The following is a 12,735-nucleotide window of genomic DNA, read 5'->3' as shown; positions in this document are numbered from 1 at the left end:
GCACTACTGGTTAAACTTCTCAACTAATCATTAAGCCCTTGATTAGTGAATCAGGTGTGTGGTAGTTCTAGGGTACAACTAAATTGTGAAACATCTGGGGGTCCCTGAGGAGGGGTTAGAGGCCTAATAGGTTTGTAAGTCGCTCTGGATAAGAGCGTCTGCTAAATGACGTAAATGTAAAAAGACCATGGAGTTCCTCACCTTGAAGATGCTTGGCTCTTTGATGCCCAGCTGGGCCATGTTCCACAGCTTCCCCTGGTGTCTGGGATGTCTGGTGCGATTGCCAGAAGGCTTGGGTCCGGCCAACCACACCACAGCGATAGCTAGCATGAACCCTAGTCCCACTCCCAGCAGCATACCCCCAAAGTAGGTGGGCAGTGGCAACACAAAGTACCCGTAGACCAGCGCTGTAATGATGATCAGGGTGTAATGTGGAATGCTGGGTGGTGGATCTTCTCCCTCTGACTTGTCGTCACTGCATAGTTCCGGACTGCCACTAGGGGGCAGTCTGACTTGGCTGCATGTATTGTCCGTTCTGTCTCCATAATCCCCCTCGGTATCCTCAAAGTCCTCACTAGACAGGATGCAGAAGTCCTCGTCCTCCAGCTTGGCCAGGGCTGACATGGAGCACTTGTCCAGGCTGAGAGAGGTGGAAGTGGAGGAAGACATCTTAGGACTTCTGGTGTGACTGGTGTCAGCGGTGGGATTTGGCAAGCCAATGGAGCTGGCTCCGTTTGTGGTTCCTTCGGACTCCCAGTCGCCCCCGGTTTCCTCCTCCTTGATGCTGTAGTTGTTGTTGTTGCTCTCCGGTTGGCCGTTGTTGAGGGATGCCAGGCAGGTGAGCTCCGAAGCACTGGACGAGAGCGCTTTGGACCGAAAGGCACTGCTTCCAATGCCACCGCTCTTGTCCTCCATGATTTTATTGAACAGTTGGAGAGGCTCGTAGATGGCCTCGGAGAAACGGCGCTTGGTGTCCTCGATGCTCGCCTCCACGGACGCCTTGAAGAAGTTGCGGCTGTCTGGGGAGGTGAGCGTCGAGGAGGGGGCGGTCTTGGAGTCACCACCGGCGACGACGCCCACCGGGGCACGGGATTGGGTGAACTGCTTGAAGAGGTGCAGGTTGAGGCGGGAGTCCGAGAGGCGGTAGGGCGAGGAGGAGGAGGAAGGAGGGGATTCCTGGGAGGTGTCAGAGGAGAGTGACTTGACCAGGGTTTTCATCAGGTGGCGGTGGCGCACGGAAATGGGGGCAGCGGGGGAGATGGAGACAATCTCAGAAGGCTCGACGATGTCAGAGGATAGAGACTTGACCAGGCTGAAGAAGGGTTTGTCGCTAGATTTGGAGGGAGAGGAGTTGGAGGCGGAGGCAGCGGAAGGAGAGGAGCTCTTCGGTTCATAGGGTAATGTGGAGGCGATGGAGCTTTGAGGACCAGTTGAGGACGACATAGGCAGAACTGCAGCCTGAGCCTCAGCTCCTTCAAGGATCAGATCCTCGCTGGCCTCCAGGGCCGTCACAATGCCTGGGTCCTCCTTGGGTCCAGCAGGGGGAGGAGGAGAGGACACAACTGCACCATAGAGCTCCTCTTCCTCCTCCTCCTCCTCCTCCTTGCCCAAGGGCGAGAAGTGGATGGTGATGGACTCCCGGGACAGCGAGCCCTGGACGTGGAGCTTGGGCACGGCTGGCGGCCGTGAGGCTGAGGGAGGAGGAGCTTTGACTTTGTCTGCATGGCTACTCTGGCGGCTGGCCATCACAGTGCTCCCGCTGGGTCACAGCCTAGGGAGAGAGGGAGAGAGACAGGGAGAGGGCAAAGGTTACACACGTCTCCATACTGTATCATTACCAAACAAACTCTCAACTACAAACAGAGTATACGGTGTTAAATGGGTATTAATATTATCGACCACACGTAGGCAGTGGCGGCTCCTGAAAAAATTCTCAGGGGGGGGCAATTTTTCTGATGATTTAGGTGACCTACACACATTTTAAAAAAGATATGTCCAGCAACAACATGAAGACAGGGGCAGCATATAAGTCAATACCAGAAGCATTTATTGACTGATCTCAAAAGTGTTGGCTTACCAGGGTTGGTGGAGCCCTCAGTTTCATCTTTGCCTCGCAAAGCTAACTCAAACACTCCGCAAAACTTCACACACTGGATTAGCCGGCTGAGGATGTGGCGGTTCTTGCTAATGTCGTAGTAAATATATTTGTTATAGTGAATATGGAATATGATATGTTGAGTAAAATGTTGTGCTAAGATCTATTTAGGTCAGGAGCTGGTTATAAGTTATGTTCCTATCCAATAACAATGGACAAAAGGGTCCTATCTTGTCAGCCTTGTCAGCAGGTGGCCAAGGACAACACCCACGCCATAGGCCTCTCAGTTCTTCCAACTCACGAGTTCTTGCTCTGAGGACACACACACACACACACACACACACACACACACATCATCACTGTTAAACACACACACACACATCATCACTGTTAAACACACACACACACACACACACACACACAAAATCCCCTCTCTTAGGCTGAACATTTGAAGACAGAGAACCCGACTCAGAGCCAATGCAACAGTGACAGTAGCCTGGAGGGGACCTCGCCCAACTCATCAGGACCAATCAGAAGATCAGAACTACTAGATTCAACCTACTTCATTTATTGCATAAAATGTCTGCACACAATGTTTCGGGCTCTCTTCAGATAATAATAATAATAATAATAATAATAATAATTGCCATTTAGCAGACGCTTTTATCCAAAGCGACTTACAGTCATGCGTGCATACATTTTTGTGTATGGGTGGTCCCGGGGATCGAACCCACTACCTTGGCGTTACAAGCGCCATGCTCTACCAGCTGAGCTACAGAAAGTGGATACTCATGGATGCGCATCGCAATTGTAAAATGTCAACACAATTGGAGACACCACGTCATTTTTGGAGACATGTTATTGACAGTAAACTATTGTAGATGCGACTGCTAACTAAATAAAACATTTTAGCTGGCTAGCTAATCATCTTAGCTAAATGTGGGGCAAACAATTCAGTTATTTACCGTTAATTTGAGGGATTGGGGTGAAAGAAATCGAGTTACATAGTGATACTTTACGATATACTGTATTGACAATATCGCAATATTTTAGCGCTAGTTGGCTGTACCTGCACCAAAACACCATTATTGTTCCTTCATAGCTTGTTCTCAATCTTTTCACATTGGGAGCCAATTTGTTTTCAGCACTTTTATTTCCATGACTGATCAAAACTCATTCTCATGGCTTTCTGATCCCTCTGCAACAGACATATGGTGCGCAATAAAATCACAGTATCGAATCGCAATACGTATAGAATCATGAGACTCGCAATGCTGATGCATATATCTTATCGTGAGGTTCCTGGCAATTCCCAGCCCAAGTTCATTTGCCACAACAAATCTCTTCGCTAGCAAACGCGATGTCTTCTCCAAAACGGCAATGTGTCTCCAGCAATGTTTACTTTTTTTGACGTTCTATGGCATCTCCACTTTCCAAGCATATATGACCACATGTAATATTTTGGTAAGTGATGAAAATAGTGAACTATGTAGGGCCAGGATGTAAAATATATGTAGCTGCAGCAATTTCTCTTATCTGATATGGTAAGTAATGGGGCTTAATTTATAGCTCCCTAAGAGTTTGACTGAACGGGTCCGTGCACGCGATTCCAGATATCTTTACCTCTGAATAAACTGCCTTTATTATACCATATCCACCCTGTCCAAAGTCTCTACTTGGTCTCAGTTCTCCAGTAAACTTGTGATTATCAACACTAACCTCATCGTTGTGGCGGCGGACAGCTAGCCTGTATCCCTCATCAAGTTGAGTGGCAATGTTATTTTTCCGTTCGTACCAATTTTTGGAAAATCCTCGGGTGTAGGACTTTCCGCCTTTAGTAGAAACCTGTTGAATTATTAAATTTGGTCTGGGAGGTCCTAATTGTTTCGTTGCCAATTTATCTTCATTTGTTCGCCGACAAAAAGGAACTTCTTTCAAAGACACAATCCGCTCTTTTCTCAGTTACGTTCATGGTTACGTTACGTTACGTATGACGAAGCGCGTAAGTGCAAGCCCTCAGACACCCATAGAGATTGTATTGAAGGCTCTGAAATTTGAAAAAAATAGATTTTACATTAGAGGCTATGAGAGACTTCTGGGCGATTTTCAACCTGACTGAAATCGCCCCAAAAGGGGGGAGCCATTTGAAGCACGACTTTAGCCTGATTCGACATTTAGTGGCAGTGTGGCACTGTGGCAGATCAGACGTATAGATTACAACACTGATAACTACTGTTGCCGTGATATAATTGATTAGAAAAAAAATCCCTTCCTTTTCCCGTTTGGCAGTGCGTCGCCCATATCGCCCTATTGAACAGGCCGCCCCTGCACGTAGGCCTATGCAAATACACACACATGAACCTACACAAACAGGAGGGCAATGTTAGACATGTAGGCTATATAGTACATGATGTCCCCATAACGTGTCATTATCAGACAATCTCAACTCAGCCAGAACAAAGAATGGGTTCAACAATGGGCATTAGACTGTTAAATCGAGGTTTGGAGGAGGAACCTACTATAATAGCAGGGCTAGAAGGCGTATTACTTAGCAATTAACAAATGTTAATCAAGCCATGTTACAGTAGCCGATTCCTATGAGATGGCCCCTATAATATCTTTCATGAAAGCAGGGCCAAATCAATGAGGGGAAATGTAATTAAGCCCTTAAAGACTTAAAGCCCTTTCCTTTGATAGGGGATGGAGTCCAACACAGCTCTTACAGGAAACACAGTCTCCTGACAAGCATTGCCACCACACTGAGCGATCAGCTGGCTGGCAGGGCTGATACTATTTCCTAGTCTTTGGGTCGCTAATATTGAAATCATGGCTACTATAGCAATGATCCCGGATACCCTAGACCCACTCCAATTCGCATACCGCCCCAACCATCCACAGATGATCAATCTCAATCGCACTCCACACTGCCCTTTCCCACCTGAACAAAAGGAACACCTATGTGAGAATGCTGTTCATTGACTACAGCTCAGCGTTCAACACCATAGTGCCCACAAAGCTCATCACTAAGCTAAGGACCCTGAGACTAAACACCTCCCTCTGCAACTGGATCCTGGACTTCCTGACGGGCCGCCCCCAGGTGGTAAGGGTAGGCAACAACACGTCTGCCACGCTGATCCTCAACACTTGGGCCCCTCAGGGGTGCGTACTTAGTCCCCTCCTGTACTACCTGTTCACCCACGACTGCGTGGCCAAACACGACTCCAACACCATCATTAAGTTTGCTGACGACACAACAGTGGTAGGCCTGATCACCGACAACGATGAGACAGCCTTATGGGAGACGGTCAGAGACCTGGCAGTGTGGTGCCAGGACAACAACCTCTCCCTCAATGTGAACAAGACAAAGGAGCTGATCGTGGACTACAGGAAAAGGCGGGCCGAACAGGCCCCCCATTAACATCGACGGGGCTGTAGTGTAGCGTGTCGAGAGTTTCAAGGTCCTTGGTGTCCACAACACCAACTAACTATCATGGTCCAAACACACCAAGACAGTCGTGAAGAGGGCACGACAACACCTTTTCCCCTCCAGGAGACTGAAAATAATTGGCACGGGTCCCCAGATCCTCAAAAAGTTCTACAGCTGCACCATCGAGAGCATCCTGACCGGTTGCATCACCGGCTGGTATGGCAACTGCTCAGCATCTGACCGTAAGGTGCTACAGAGGGTAGTGCGTACGGCCCAGTACATCACTGGGGCCAAGCTTTCTGCCATCCAGGACCTATATACAAGGCGGTGTCAGAGGAAAGCCCAAATAATTGTCAAAGACTCCAGCCACCCAAGTCATAGACTGTTCTCTCTGCTACCGCACGGCAAGCGGTAACGGAGCGCCAAGTCTAGGACCAAAAGGCTCCTTAACAGCTTCTACCCCCAAGCCATAAGACTGCTGAACAATTAATCAAATGGCCATCCGGATTATTTACATTGACACCCCCGCTGCTACCCGCTGTCTATTATCTATGTATAGTCACTTTACATTTTTACATTTGACATTTTAGTCATTTAGCAGACGCTCTTATCCAGAGCGACTTACAGTTAGTACCCCTACCTACATGTACATTTTACCTCTACCCCCGCACATTGACTCGGTACCAGTACCCACTAGCCTCGTTATTATTAATAGCCTCGTTATTGTTATTTTATTTTGTTACTTTATTATTTTTTACTTTAGTTTATTTGGTAAATATTTTCTTAACTCTTTCTTGAACTGCATTGTTGGTTAAGGGCTTGTAAGCAAGCATTTCACCTGTTGTATTTGGCGCATGTGACAAATAAAGTTTGATTTGATTAATCACAAGGCAATCCCTATAAATAGCACTGAATCGATTGTAAGAGTCTACAGACAGTCTACGATATCACAAGAATGCAAGAAGGTAAAGCAGCAAGGAAGGTTAGAAGGTAGCCTAATAAACGAAGACAGGGAATGGTAGATTCATCAAAATCAATGCAGGCTTTCCTGGAAGTTACCAAGTTTTACATTTACATTTTAGTCATTTAGCAGACGCTCTTATCCAGAGCGACTTACAGGAGCAATTAGGGTTAAGTGCCTTGCTCAAGGGCACAGACAGATTTTTCACCTAGTCTGCTCGGGGATTAGAACCAGCGACCTTTCGGTTCCTGGCACAACGCTCTTAACCACTAAACTACCTGCCGCCCATGCAGTTCACATGACTGCATGGTTATATGGATGAATAGATGACTGCATGGTTATCTGAATATGAATCACTCTTTTCCCATTCCCAGAGGGAGAGGCTTGAGTGGGTAGAGGCTGTGTCTCTTTGTGCTTGTTCTGCGTCAGCCTTCTCAGCAGGTCGGTCACCCCACACCCACACCTAGTGATTATAACCCCGCTGTGACACCACCAGGTGAGACATTCTCACACACACACACACACACACACACTTGATTTAAGAACACACATCATATGCAGGGATACAAATGTGTGTGTGTGAGACACACTCTCCCTCCTTTTCTGTGTCTTTCTCTCACCTGCACTCACACACCCCTCAGAGCTATACATAAAATGGCAGACTAATTCTTTGAAGATTAATCCTTTATAAAGGAGAAAGTGGAGCTTGTTTGAAGCTTGTTGACGTGGGGACGGAAATAGTAACTAAGTGGGATGGATTGTACTCTCTGTGATTGCCACAGAATGGGAACAAACACTTTCACAACAAGCTATGAGGGACCAAAATATCCATATAATTAGATATTCCTAATTCCCTAGTTGTAATTCTAGGAATGGATTGAAACCCGTGGGACAGAGTGACATTTGGGACTGGTGTCTAGTTGGTTCATCATATGACCCTTGGTCTGGACGGCGATAGAGAGCAAACAGAGTGAGATCATCATCCAGCCCACATATGACAACGCACAATACAGGCTTGTCTTATGACTGCTTGTGTCATTGACCATAAACAAGAGACTTCGTCTAGGAAATAATGGCAAGCGAGAAAAACAATGGATGGGGAAGCCATACTGGGAATTCAACTGTGTAGAATGGACCAAACACAGGCTACCTTTCGCCTATAGGTAGGATAGTCATACTGGAATGACAACCATCCCTTTGGCATACAAACATATAATGAATTCACTGAATTCACCAAACAAACATACTGTACCTTTTACCTACAGTATATAGGTGAGCTATTCTTCCTGTAATGACAACCATACCTTTGGCATATAAACATAACTGTTGTTTATGCTATCCTTTAACGAATATAGTCCTTCCTTATTCCAAGCTTCCTAGGCTTTTTATCATTTAACTGTATACTTTTATGTGGTTCAATGATCATTTAACCATTATTATAGCAATAGACCCTGGGCAATGGTCTCCGAGTGATGTAACAAGGCGAATGGTGATGTGATGTTTCCACTAGGCTAAGACGCCACAACTGCGTGCGTCACATGACCATGGTATCCCACTCACAGTCACAGGAGAAGTCACGGTGGGATGGAGATGGCTTTGGAAGCAGCTAGGTTAACAAGGTACCGTTTAGGCACTTGCGCTTGTTATTTGCCCTAGTTGTCAGGTGATATCTCGTTTCTCTAGAGAGACTGGAAGTGACCAACTGAATGGCTCTAGGTAGAAGTTACCTGTAAACACAGATCTAAGATCAGTCTACACTCCTCTATTCATAGCCTTAACCACTTAGGAGGGAGGAAGCCAAACTGACCTCATGTCAGCATATACTGTAGGCCTCGGGGCAAACGGTCCTACTCCAATGAAGTCAGTGAGTGGATGAGCAGGGGAAGCTCAATCACATGTCGCAAATAATGATGTAGTAAGTCCTCACTTATGGGAAGAAGGGTATTAGACCTAAAATATGCCTATATCTCAGAGCCTAGGACAAAAACACAGTTTAACTTATTCTGTATGAGAGATAGTCTAGAACTGCCACCAACCCAACCCCCTCAATACTGAACCATTTAAGACTGACGCGGTTGAAACATGACCTTTACAACATGACAGTGAAAACCATTACCACTTCAAACCCGTTTGACGGTTATTACATTACGACTGTAGTCGACTTCAAAAGGGGTTGTCTGACAGTAGCCTTGGCTACATAATGGATCTGTTCTCGTGTAACGCTTGATTAGGCTAACGCTTGATTAACACTATTAACATTGGAAAGGCTTGCCATTAGGATCAATGCAAATTTGGATTTACATTTAAAAACCAGTGCTTCAGAAAGAGAGAAGAGCAAGTGCCATATTTAGATACCTCCAGACATCGAGCTTTGGTTTTGGAGACCGCAAGTCTTCTGCAGGTGAAATGGACACCTAACTTGGCCCTCCAGCGTGCAAGCACAGTCTAACTGATGCATGCATGCCATGCATTACGGCTGCACAATTAATCAAATGTGTATCTAAATTGCAATATTGACATGTCGCAAGAGGCTGCAATGTTTTTGAAATGCCATTCATGTCACATTCAAAATGTAATAAGGGTCCCCAGGGAAACTGACCAAAACTTTGGTTCCTACCCTGTCACAAAAACTTTTACTATACCCGTTTTTCTCATTAGTTGTCATGCCAAACACCAACCATAGAATCGGAATACTAATTTCATTTTTATGATTACAACAGTTCACCAAAGAGTTGACCTAAATCGCAACTAAAATCACAAATCGCAATATTTGGTTTACAACAAACATCGCAATTTGATTATTTTCCCATATCGTGCAGCCCTACTGTGCACATACGCGCACAAGTTAACTATACACATACAAGCACAGACACAGGCAAACATGCACTCACTACTGTAAGTCGCTCTGGATAAGAGCGTCTGCTAAATTACTAAAATGTAAAATGTAGATGTTACACTTGGATTTCCTATAGAAAAAGCTGGTCAAAATCAAACCCCTTTCTAAAACTATTTGTAATCTAAACCCTCAAAATGTGCTATTTAGGCCTAACAATCACTGACTTTGTTAGCGTGATCAATAATAACCAATACATTCAATTGCTAATAATAAGAAACATGCCAATAAGACTTTCTTTGCCATGGGGACAATGTCTAATCCCTGAAGTGACGTCAGTCCCCAGCCGATTCACCGCAGACACAGCAGGGCGGACTCAGACTGGACTTGACCACTGTCACATCAGGGGTGAGCCAGCCAAGCCAGGTCATTAACCACCCCAGTCCCTGCCTGACCTCAGGGTCAGCAGCAGGCAGCAGCACAATGAGGCCATTCTACAGCCATGTGCTGTAAACCACAGTAATAGCTCTCATTTTAAACCGGATGGTTCGAGCCCTGAATGATAATTGGCTAAAAGACGTGGTATATCAGACCGTACACCACGGGTATGACAAAAAAGTACTTTTTACTGTTCTAATTACGTTGATAACCAGTTTATAATAGCAATACGGCACCTATGGGGTTTGTGGTATATGGAAATAACACGGCTAATGGCTGTATCCAGGTACTGCGCGTTGTGTCGTGCCTAAGAACAGCCCTTAGCCGTGGTATATTGGCCATACACCACACCTCCTCTGCTTTATTGCTTAATAATAAAACACATGGGATGCATCCCAATGGCACCCTTTATAGTGGCCATAGGGTTCTGGTCAAAAGTAGTGCACTATATAGGGAATAGGGTGCCATTTGGGACATAGAAATCAGACTAAAGCAGGATTAAATACCTGCCCTTAATCTCTCTCCACCACTAGCTCTTATTCTCTTGAAATCACAGGGTGTCTCAGGGGGAGTGGGATATGCAAAAAAATGTGTTTCCAATTCACACCACACACTTGTGAAACAGGACAAATATAAGCACCCCCTATTTGACTTGTCCTCAGTCTCTTCCTCAATTGTCCCCATTTCTCTCTCACTCAACCTCATGAACACAGAACAGCACTACTTTGTTCCCTATTACTGACATAAATCATCATGACTTGACAACATAAAACAACAAGGGGTTGTGTGTTGGTGTGTGTGTGAACTGAAGTAGTCCCTCTTCCTATAGTTGTGTGGTTACATGTGACAACAAGTGTGTGTACTGTACACGTGTTAATGTGAATGTGTGTCTATAAGCCTGCACTGGTTGTCCCTCCTCCCCTATAGTCCTGTGCTAATGTGCCAGTGGAGGCCTGTATGAATGAAATGGAGTCATCAGATGCTAGGCAGTGGAGAGGCTAATTACTGCAGTGACGGGACATCATTAGATACTGGGCTCTGAGCTCAGACAGCTGTTCACGCAGGTTCACTCCCACGAGATGACACACAGTGCATTAGTGTTTGTACGGTACACTGAAACTTCGGTACTTTTTCCATACTATAACATGAAAAACGGTTTGGTAGAATTGTGTTACTTTTGGTTCTTCTATCAAATGTGTCTCACGTTTGGAAATCAACTAAATGCATTGAACTTATTCGTATTAATTTGCCCAAGTTTATCATCAGACATGAACAGAATGCATCAGTGATTCGTATTCCCTGCAACGCTCTGAAGAGGATACGGCCCATCTGGTGTGTGCGGTGAGCGTATATCTACCACTTTGTGTAGCCATTAACAATGCTAATGATAACCGTCTTCGGGTAAATGGAAAGGCTTTCCAAAAAAACCTTCTCAATTAAAAGTTAACTACAAAGTAGCCTATGCCTACCTGGCAGAATCATTCATTTTTGCATCAATCCAGTAGCCATTTGTTTTATAACTCCCTCACGTGCACTACAGAAACACCGCTAACCAAACAGAAGTGCTGAGTGTATGCACACTTGAATTAAAGGGTAACTACACTTAAAAATCTGGAGGTACTTTTCTATAATTTTTCCCAGACCTCACAAGTGGTCCCCTGATGTGGTTTAAGTATTGTTCTGAACATAGAACATCCAATTCTGTTGTTTTTCTATTAAGAAAGTGTGATTTCGAGAGCGAAAACCAGAGAAATAAAATGTTTTTTTGCCGTTGGATCATTTTGGTTATCGAGTATTGTTTTGGCAACGAGTATCGTGCCTGGTATTGAAGTCAAAATTCTGGTATCATGACAGCACTACTGTGGGAATGACAGGAGACTCATCATATTTGTTATATAGGCCTAAAGAGATATCTGGATAGGTGATTTCAATGAGTGGGAAGGGCTTAGGTGTTCACAGTCGGACTCCAATCAGATAACACACACACTAGGAATGACAGACCCTAATATAGAGTTATCAGAATGCTACATAGTGACATCTGTGGGTGATGTCAATGAGTAATGATGATGTATGGTTGAGTAATGATAACATCATCATCATCATCATCAATGTGATTGACGTCATGGGAGAGCATGACCATAGTGGGGTGATGCGGAGTCATGCAAGTTGAGTTCTCAGACTCGAAGGAGACTTTCTTGAAATTCTATCCAAATATCCTGAGGAGGATGGTGTTCATTGTAATAAGTTTGGGCCCGTATAGGTCTTATAAATGTAATGCAAACAAGTGACAAAAACTATACCACCTACTATAATTCTCTGAAGAGGCTATGAGCTCAGCTAATTGCTAGTAGGGGAGCACACATTACCAAGAAGGGACCACATGCACGGACACACGCACAAACAAGGAAAATATAAATAGGCCTAGGTAAAAGCAATTCCTTTCAAGATAACGGTAAAAGGTGAGAGCACTAAAAAACATTTTCTAGCAATGTAAACTTGCCCCTGTTAAGAAAAACAATAGGGGGTGAAAACAAGAGGATTTAGTCCGACTTCACAGAAGAGGCTTGGCAATGACCTGCCTGGTGCACTGACCTCTCCTGCTGCAGCTCATTTCCTCCTTGGTAAGCGTTCCTGGATCAGTGACCTCTGACCTCTATCCAGTCTCCCTCAGACCTCAACACAACAAAGCTATCCCTTCTCTTCAACCCATCAGAATTATACAATGTAATATAATGTCAAGAGTATCAATATTATTCATCCTTTCGCCAGCATAGGTGATAACCTGTACAATAGCAACTTTTGTATACTTTCTTACCATAATGCACAACAGGAAAGGCTGTGTCGAAGGAGCAAGAACAACGGATAATCCTACATTCCTTAATGGAGGATTGCGCAACCAGCAGTTTAAACACCAAGCCACTTGAAAAAAAAATCAGATATCCAGTTGTCATGCCGACTAACAACTTCCTACAACTCCCACT

At 44.9% G+C, this 12,735-nt stretch overlaps 1 protein-coding gene across 3 annotated transcripts in view; it reads right to left on the bottom strand.

Moving 5' to 3' along the window:
* LOC121533153 (testis-expressed protein 2-like) overlaps positions 1-12,735 on the bottom strand; it is a 58,302-nt gene that overhangs the window by 25,896 nt on the left and 19,671 nt on the right. For all 3 annotated transcript variants that reach the window (XM_045212964.1, XM_045212966.1, XM_045212965.1), the window contains exon 3: positions 202-1,771. In XM_045212964.1, the coding sequence (XP_045068899.1) occupies positions 202-1,746 (1,545 nt within the window). In that variant the 5' untranslated portion in view covers positions 1,747-1,771. The remainder of the gene's footprint in view (positions 1-201; positions 1,772-12,735) is intronic.

The sequence above is a fragment of the Coregonus clupeaformis genome, unplaced genomic scaffold (assembly GCF_020615455.1).
Source record: "Coregonus clupeaformis isolate EN_2021a unplaced genomic scaffold, ASM2061545v1 scaf0066, whole genome shotgun sequence".
In the NCBI taxonomy this organism is placed as follows: domain Eukaryota; kingdom Metazoa; phylum Chordata; class Actinopteri; order Salmoniformes; family Salmonidae; genus Coregonus; species Coregonus clupeaformis.
Note: the sequence above shows the minus strand (reverse complement) of the source record. Positions and strands in the feature narration are given on the sequence as shown.